The sequence below is a fragment of the Uloborus diversus genome, chromosome 2, assembly GCF_026930045.1.
Source record: "Uloborus diversus isolate 005 chromosome 2, Udiv.v.3.1, whole genome shotgun sequence".
In the NCBI taxonomy this organism is placed as follows: domain Eukaryota; kingdom Metazoa; phylum Arthropoda; class Arachnida; order Araneae; family Uloboridae; genus Uloborus; species Uloborus diversus.
In genome coordinates, this window is record NC_072732.1 from 43,500,041 (window position 1) to 43,509,804 (window position 9,764).

At 33.6% G+C, this 9,764-nt stretch overlaps 1 protein-coding gene across 1 annotated transcript in view; it reads right to left on the minus strand.

The window, feature by feature from the left end:
• The window catches only part of LOC129217001 (aldehyde dehydrogenase, mitochondrial-like), a 28,252-nt gene extending 19,417 nt beyond the window's left edge, over nucleotides 1-8,835 (minus strand). The window contains exons 1-6 of the mRNA XM_054851229.1: nucleotides 8,708-8,835; nucleotides 6,819-6,923; nucleotides 4,300-4,440; nucleotides 3,222-3,301; nucleotides 1,816-1,927; nucleotides 770-1,012 (exon numbers count right to left, since the gene is read on the minus strand). Coding sequence (XP_054707204.1) covers nucleotides 770-1,012; nucleotides 1,816-1,927; nucleotides 3,222-3,301; nucleotides 4,300-4,440; nucleotides 6,819-6,923; nucleotides 8,708-8,815 — 789 coding nt within the window. The 5' untranslated portion in view covers nucleotides 8,816-8,835. The remainder of the gene's footprint in view (nucleotides 1-769; nucleotides 1,013-1,815; nucleotides 1,928-3,221; nucleotides 3,302-4,299; nucleotides 4,441-6,818; nucleotides 6,924-8,707) is intronic.
• Nucleotides 8,836-9,764: the final 929 nt, after the last annotated feature.

Below are 9,764 nucleotides of genomic sequence, written 5' to 3' on the forward strand. Positions count from 1 at the left end.
CTAATTTGACAATCAAAAGACCTGGATGAATTTTGCCAATCCCTCCTATGTTATTCGGTTAGCTACTCTACTTTCTTTCTTTGGCTAACCATCAGTTTTTGTTGCAAAAGTTATGATTCTTCAGATTTGCACTATTAAAAAAAAACGAAAAAAAACTTCTACCCAAGAAATCTAAAACCAGGATAGGAATTAGTTGAATAAGAAAAACATTCAACAGAGTAACTTCAAGCAACTATGGAGCACAACTGTATGATTGACAGAGAAGCGAAACGTTTGTCCATTTATGGGTGAAACTTGCCATGATACTTCTAGCACAGGTTCTGATTTAGAAATCTTTTATACTTTGTGAAACGTGTTATTCTTTCCACACATATTGCACCTCATAAAACAGCTCAAGTTTTAAGTATAAAGTAGTCAAATATACAATGTTATATTTAGAGCAAAAATATAAAAGGCCACATACTGACCCTGATTCCAATATAGTGTGTAATAACAATCAAAAGAAATCCATACGTACTTATGGCCCCAATTATCTTAGCCCGAAATCCAACTTAGTTAGATTCGTGAGTAAAGTTGGCTTCAATTGCGTACCTATGACTGTATTGAAAGACGGACAATATCAAAGTTTTCCAACAAGCTCATGTGTTTTTAGAATTCTTTTTTCTCAATTATAAGCATAAATTAAATTTACAAAAAGAGATTTGAGCATACGAAAGCAATTTAATGTTGTCCCAGAGCAGAGCGAATTACCACGACTTGCATTACTTACTTCAGTAGATCCAGTAAATGCAACTTTGTTGACTCCTTTGTGGGCAGCAACTGCATAACCCGCGGTATGGCCATAACCAGGAACGATGTTTACGACACCTGGTGGAAACCCAGCTTCCTTAATGAGTTTCCCAATGTACAACGCAGTTAGCGATGTCTGTTCCGCCGGTTTGAGAACGACAGTGTTTCCAGGGGCAAGAGCTGGTGCCAATTTCCAAGCTTGCATTAGAAGAGGTACATTCCACTGAAATAAATAGAAATTATTTAAAAATAAGGAGTAAGTTATTTCTTGACAAAATGCTAATCTCAACTTTGTGTTGAGATTAGCACATTGTATCGTTGAATACAATTTTGGGACTTTTCTCTCCAAGTTGGAACTTTTCCTCCTAAGTGTTGAGATTAGTACATTGCGTTATTAAATACTATTATGGAACTTTTCCCTCCAATTTGAAACTTTTCCTCACAAGTGTTGAGATTATCACATTGTATTGTTGAATACTTTCTTCCTTTTCATTAAAACTTTTTTGCTTGTGTACCAGATCATACTTAATATAATTAGATGTACAGGGTACCTGTAAAAGAACTCCGGGGTTATAAAAATTCATATCGAATCAATGCGTTAGATCAGATCAATTAATTTTGAAGAAACCAGTAACTCATCAAATTTTCTGCACACAAGTTTCAGTTTGTGTTTTCAACATTAGGAGACAGTGACCTTATTGGATGAAGTACCAGACAAATGCTGAAGTATTGATGATATTTGAAGGAACTGTGAGGAATATTTATCCAACACATTTTGATAAACATCATGCAACAGAAAGTATAAGAAATGTTTGTAACATAATCTGGCGATAATTTGTTTCATGCAACTTGAATTTTTGTTCTCCCGTTTATTGTAACCCATGAACATTTCAGGACCGCTCCTAATTTAATCTATTATTAACAATATCCATTATATATAATACAATTGTCTACAAATATGTAATTTGCCCTGATCTATGGAAAAAAAAACTGTTTTACAAATAAGTATCAAAATATCTTACATACAGGGATGATTTGTCCACATACGCCTACAGGTTCGTGCCTGGTATAAGAAAAATAATCTCCGTCAATGTTCAACGTCTTTCCACTTATTTTATCACAGTATCCAGCGTAATACCTGTAACAATAATACATAGCTTTTCTTATGTAATCGAGTGCAATAGTTATTTTAATATGAAAAAGAGGTTACTTTTTATCCAAATAAAAACAAAAAACAAACAAAACAAAAAAATTTATATGAATGATTAACGTAACTTTTGCAGAATTTTACATTTTTTTTCTGAGTAAGTATTCTACTTATGTGTTTTTATTCATTAATGAATTAAAATAGGCGAAAAACAGATGTTCCACAAGTATTTCGATTTTTTTTGCATTGGCCGGAATTTTTTAAAAAAGAACGGGGTAACTTCAGAAAAAAAAATTCAGAATGTCGGTTTTATAAACTTTTTAATTAATCTCAATCTAATTTTGCTTCAAATGTCCTATTATAAAATTTAGATTGACAAAGTTCTCATATGAAGGGGGAGGGGAGTCATAAAACATTCAAAAGGGCTTATTTTAGAGAAAGGGCTTAGTTTTTTTTTTCACTGCTTTTTACTTCGTTTTACAAAAAAGAAAGTAATGTATTCACGAAAAAATTTTCACTGAAAAATCGACCTTAATTTTCATTTAGCTCACCCCCGAATGAATGTCGAGTTTTTTTTCAACCCGACCACACGTGCATATATACCTAAGAACGTACAGACGCCCGAAGTATCCATTTTGACGATTCCCGAGTTAATTACAACAAATTTTCTCGTGACGTCTGTATGTTCGTATGTATGTGCGTATTTATGTATGTGTGTATGTATGTCGCATAACTCAAGAACGGTATATCCTAGAAAGTTGAAATCTGGTACGTAGACTCCTAGTGGGGTCTAGTTGTGCACCTCTCCTTTTGGTTGCATTCGGGTGTTCTAAAGGGGTCTTTTGCACCTTTTTTGGGGGGGAATCATTGTTAATTTCGATGCAAGCTCAAGTGGTGTTATAATTTGGATGACACTTGGCGATATATCGCCAGTCTTTTGGTCGCCAAGTTTTGTCGTCAACTTGGCGACAATTTGGCGATTTTTTTTATTTAAATCTGGTTTCAATTTGGCCAGTGTTGGTAATATTTACAGAGTTAACTATTGAATCACATCAAAATTGCCAATAATGAGGAAATAACATTAAGTCGGTGTAAAAGGAAGTCATGTGATGCGCACATCAGCTCGTTTTCAATAAAGATAACAACTTCAAGGAAATTTCTTTTAATAAAGAAAAATTCTTGATATTTACATTTAATACTTCATACACTAAACGTTAAAATGTATTTTCAACATTAATAGTTAATTAATATACAACACGAACATGAAAAAAATATTACAACATACCTGTAAGTTTTCAAAGTCATGTGAAGATCGATATTAAAAGAATCAGAAAAGGGTTTCCCACCATCCAAGGTCTCTAAACTCTAAAGTGGAATGAAAAGTGTCATGTAAATAACACATAACAGAAGAGTACAAGTAACTGGAATAGCCGAAAAAATACTTATATACATTTGAACTAGATGTAGTAAAGGCAAAAGGATTTTTTATTTTATAAAATACATCAAAAATATAACTTGTAAAACTTCATAAATGAACTTTTCCGGTATTTTAAATACAATTTTACAATTTTAAGTGGTAATTTTATTTTCAAGGGGAAATAATTTATACTTAAAATATATATATATATATATATATATATATATATATATATATATATATATATATATACACACACAGCAATTTATTGTAAATGTAACATCAGTCACAAAACCTTTGTATCATTAGTCACGAGTGTTAAATAGTTGTTTTACTTTTAGTTTTTAAGTTATTTCAATAAAACAAAGTGTTTTCATCAAGTCTAAAGTCTCTATTTTAAGGGGAAGAAATCTGTTTAGATTTTACGTTATTAGTTAGAAGAGAATTTCAAATGATATCTAAGTCAATTTTCTCAACGTCTCTTCTGCGTAACATCAGTCACGTTTTTTTTTTTATTCCCCTTAACCAAAAATTTTTTCTTCAAGTCTGAAAACGAGTGTGAGGGCAGTGATGTACCATATCATGATATTTTAGATCAATTTCAGAAGAAACAAAATTTATTTTCAAGACTGTGCTGAATTTATAAGTTAAAAATAGAGTCAAATTGTAACTTCAGTCACATTGGACAGACCCATTTTTACTTTTCATGCACAAAGATATTTATTGCAGTAATCTGCAATTTTTGTGCAATTATACGTTGTTTTTCCTTATTTTACTTTTCAAGCAGAAAGATCATTCAACTTTATGAGGTAAATTACTTTAATAATATGACACAAGTATCGATATGTGTCTTAGAGGGCTGTTTCTAACAAGATTATCTTAACAAGAATTCCAAGCATCACTGACTTAATGCATTACAATATCACTCAGACTAAAGAAAACTTACTGCTAAATAAATTCTATCTCTTTCTATTAGATCTGCGAGTTTGTTCAGCAGCCTTCCCCTGTCAGACGCATCCATTGTACGCCAAGGAGATCCATATTCAAAGGCCTTCGTAGCTGCTTTTACGGCTTTATCCACATCTGGCTACATCAAGTTAAAATTTAAAAAATGTTATGAGAGTTCAACATTATAAAGTAGTCATGTTAAAAAAAATGCATGCATGTTTGTATTTTATAAAACGTGTTATGGTAAACGTGTTCTGTCGAATGAAACGATTTATGTAAACGTGTTGTGTCTCATAAAACGATTTATATAAACGGGTTGTGTCTCATAAAACGAGTTATGTAAACCTGTTGTGTCTCATAAAACGACTTATGTAAACGTGTTGTGTCTCATAAAACGACTTATGTAAACGTGTTGTGTCTCATAAAACGAGTTATGTAAGCGTGTTGTGTCTCATAAAACGTGTTATATATGTGTTTTATAAAACAAGTTATGGCATACCGAAAGGGTTTACCACCTGTGGCAACATCCGGCCCATGAACAACACAATTTTTCCTGTCCGTAGGAAGCTTACAAACTGATGATATATAAATATGAATTTGAAAGTATACAAGGCGTTTACAAAGTCTTGCACTCATAAAGAAAAAGAAAAAAATTCATAAAAAAAATCTTCGAATTTAAGCATAATTTTTTCGTTTACCTTGATCTTTATCTCAAAAAGTTTTTTCATAACGTTTTTACACTTTTACGTGTGCACCTTTCGTAGTTCTGAGAATAAGACAATTTTAAACTTCGTGCCAGGCACTGACGCAGCCAGAATTCATCTTCCGAGCGATAAGGGTATAATAGTGCTTAATAGTAATCAGTGCTTTATTGGTGCATATGCCAATAATAGGGATTAATGGGTATTATAATAGTGCTTATATGGATAGAAACTGTCATATTAGACAGTCACATTTTCGCCCTCGTAGTGTTCCTGGGAGTATTTCTTTCATTGAAGTAATTTTCAGTTATCGACATTAGCGCCACCTAGATGTCTTTAGTCAATACTGTACAGATGGAGGAATAATCTTGGTGGAATAAGGATCATAAATAAATTTTCTTTATCAGTGCAAGACTTTACGAGTGTAAAACTGCCGCGTTTCCTTTTAAGCATTTTTTTAAAAGAAAACTAAGTCCAGAAAATCTAAAAACCAACCACTGAGAGCTTATTTTATAAAACGAATCGTGGGTATATGGGGGGGGGGGGGAGCTAACTAGATCATCTGAACAGAAATATTGTTAGATTGTTGCTCCCTATTTACAATGTGGTCCATGAGTAAGAAACGTTGGAGACTCCTGGTGTAAATAGTAAATGTTCGTTTACTTGTGTTTTGTGGATAAATAGCTTAGCTGTGGGCAGGAAGCTTTATCTTTAAGTGTTTTGTGACATGTAATGACCACATATATGTCTTCAGAAACGTCCTGAAAAGTGCAAGTTCTTTGTAAAAACTGTCCAAGGTATCTGGGCAGCCTAAGTATAAAGGTGAGAATAAAATTTTCGCATAACCTTATGTTATACATTTTAAAAAGCGAGTGAAATAGGTTACGGGTTTGAGGGAGATAGCTTATCTCGGTTACAAAGCACGTGAAAAACCAAAGCGGATATTTTGACTGGATGTAATGCTATCGACTTTGAAGGAATGTAAATTTCAAGGTCAGATATGCATTTTATTGCAATTATTACAGATAAATTTGGAAATACTATCACTTTATAGAAAACTTTTGGGTGAAGTAACAAAATTTAAGTTTCACCACGCAAAATTACCTGTATTAAGCAAATAATCCTCCGAATAAATGCCCAGTCTAAAACTATGACTACTTCAAAATAATTCGACATAATTGCCATGTACTTTATATTTCAAATGGCTCAGGATTAAATTTAGTCACAAAACTAAGGGAAATTTAATGTCAATGAGTGCAAACTAGACGAAGAAATTTAAAAAAAAAAAAATTCTAAGAAAGGTGCACTATGAAAATAAAATCCAATTCAGAAACTAAATGCAGAAATTTTCGTAAATATAACGTTATAATGTTTAGCGTTAAAGTGAACGAACGAATAGTTTTTCGTGCTGCAACAGATTGAACGCATTCAGAACTATTTTTTGACTTTTGTGACTGGACTTGAAAAAAGTAGGTCTGTTCCGGCTTTGTGGTCAAACCCTTCTTGGGCGTTTGTGATTATTTATTTCATATTTTGTCTACTAATTACACCGATTTCCAAAGATCTTTCTTATTAAATATTTTACAGTTGTTTTGCTGCACGATACAAGAGATAAACTTATAACTAATTTTGAGTTAATAATTTGATACAACTTCAGTTCGTAATGATGAAATTTGTACGTACTTGAAAAATTTATGAAACACCGTACATAAGCTTGTAATCACATCGAGGAGTTTATGAAATTGGTTAAGATTTGTTTATGTAAAATGTCAAAACTCCAAATTTTTCACTCATAATTACGGATAAATTAACTTACCGCATCTCCTTCTTCAACATGAGTAATGACCTCACCTGTTGCAGGATTCACGGTAGGGAATGTTTTTCCCAATATGGCATTGTGCCATTCGTTATTCACGAAAATCTAAGAAAGAAGAAAGATTATATCAATGAAGGAAAAATAAATAATTAGATTGCGTCTCATTTTCAACTCTGCATCAGGGGAAAATAAGACGGTAGTAACTTCGTAATGAAACAAAAAGTAAAGTAGGACACATTTGATAAACAAAATGGATAGGATCAAATTTGAACATTTTAAGCAAACATTTTGAGAAGACACTTAAAAATTATAGATGAAGGATCCTTTTACTTTTGACCCCGGGACGCATATAAAAAACCTTTACTTTGTTAGAGATCAGGTAAGAAATTTGTAGACTGCTGATTGGCTACCACGTAAAAACGTCATACGTAAACACGTCATCCATCTCCTTCATACACTCTAATTATTGTTTCATTTCGAAACAAGATCTTCTAGACATTATTCGAAGGGGAGAGGAGGGTGTAAACACATTCAAAGGTGAATTCAGAACTTTTGAATCACGAAATATATTTACAAGCGTTGGATGGGGAGGGTGGGGGGGCATCTGACGCATTTGCGTTGACTGGCCAATCAGAAGTCTCAAAACTATTGCAAGGTCTCTAGCTGAGTAAAGGTTGTTTCTTGTTTATATGCGCCCGGGACATCCGCGAGCACCACCGTCCACCGCACCCTGCAGGTGTTGCCCCTCTGGACCTAGGCTTCCACCAGCAGAACCACCGGAATGTCAACCGGAATATGCTTCTCCTGGGTGGTGGTGTCTATGTTCACACACGTCACCGCCCAGGAAGAGGGATATGTTCGAGTGCCCCTGGACTGGAGGACATGGACCCCACCTGTTTTTGTTTGCTCATGCTGTTTTTGTCTAAAAGGGATTGTGTAAACAGTCGAGAGGATCAGGTGCAAATAAAGTCGATTCCGGGGGACAGCAGCCGTTTGTAGAAACAGTACACCAAACAAAAAGGATCCTATCGCAACTCGTGATTGCGAAACCATAATTCGAATTCAAGATGTCAAAATTCAAATTAATTTTCCACTCTTTTTTTTAAAAATTTTACTAGGTAGTAAGTTTAATCATACCTGCTGAATGAAACATTTTTAGCATAAAATCAAAAAATCTTGAAAGTTCAATAAAATAATATTTAAGTGAAATTGAGCTAATTCATTGATTCTCAAGCTATTCTGAAGCTGTGAAGAAATAAAATTTTCTCATGGCACCCTTTATATATATCATATACATATACATAGTATATTAAAAACAGCATGGACACTTCGTGGCAACTCTGGCATCTTTCTCCCAGTTTAGGACCCCTCATATATCAAATGCATAAGTTTGCAGTACATTAAAATAAGACAGAAGCTGCACAGTCATTCAAATTTGTTGCATAATAATTTCGCATTTATTAAACAAATGCATTTGAAATTAGAATGGGAATTTAATGGTGGGAGAAATTTTTATGTTGAGGTTTTGGCACAATCACCAAATTTTGGGCAATTATCGGTTCATTCTGACATAATCATTAACTCCGAAAAAAAATATTGTTCGAAATAAGTTTTCATTATGAGCAGACAATGGAAATCGCATCCAACAGACAATAATGACGTGGTGAACGAGCGAAATGAGCTCGAAACGGTAAATGATCCGATTGGAACTGCTCGCAGGTCCTGGGGGTTGTTGAGTAATAATTTCAGAGTGAAGTAATAACGAGCACAGGGAGAAATCACTACAATCTCTAGTAATCTCCTCCAATATTCAATACAATGTAAAGAAATAAGCAACATTTTTAAATAAAACATTTGTTCTATAATTGTGTTAATAAATGATTTCTAACCTGCCTGCAAAAGATTTCCGGGTTTAGAATTGGTGCGATAGCTGAAGAATAGAAACGATTTAGACGTGCGAACCTTGCAATTCCATGCCGTGCTATAATGCTCAACATTTTCTTCTGTATTTTTCTTCTCTCTAGACACCGACAGAAACAAACTGTGTGTTTTGATTTGTCTGAGGATTCACCAAGTCTTTATCACGCAAGGTTGCCCTTGCGCAATAAGCAGGTCAAGGAGAAAAATTGACCTTCTTTATCAAATGTCCAAGTAACTAAATTGGAAAATCTTTAACTTGAATACAAAAGAATGAAGAGGAATGATAAGCTTTCTAGGTTCTCTCCTTTAGGTGAGATAACAGCATATTAGCATATCTTTTTGGGGAAGAGGTGAGGGAGGGGAGGTGGCGATAAGCACTGTTGTATCAAAAATTAGAAAGCAGCTGTGAAAACATTCTTTAGAAAAATTAAGTTTTCTTATATAAAGAAACACTTTACATGTCAACTCAAAAAAGATTAAACTTTGACAGCGAATCAAACGTGATTAGTTGAAACTTTAAAGATTAAATGAGGTTTTTTTATTGTAATATTTAAATACAATGTTATTGGCTTTTACTACGAATTTTTCTTCAGATTATCAACTTTATGTTTGATCTATAAAACTTTTTTATACTTATTTTCAGTATTTTGTCCTATTGTTCATTTTGTTTGGGTAGTCTATCGTCAAATAATTTGATTGATGAGCAATTTAGTTAGAATGATTTATTGAGTTCAATAAAATTCAAAAAATGACAAAGATGTGGACGAAATGAAATTTAAATGAAAATTTCCAAAATGTACTCGTACACAGGGGCGTGCACAGGGGAGAGGGGGACAAGGGACACCTGCTGGCCCGGACCCGAACCTGAAGGGGTCCCAATATTTTAAGAATTAGGTGTGACATTTAGGGGTAAACAATATGGAAGGGGGCCCGTAAAAGTCATTTGTGAGGGGCCTCAAACTTTCTGTGCACGCCCCTGCTCGTACATGTTTTTTATCAAGTAAAAAAATCTGATTTTTTTTTTTT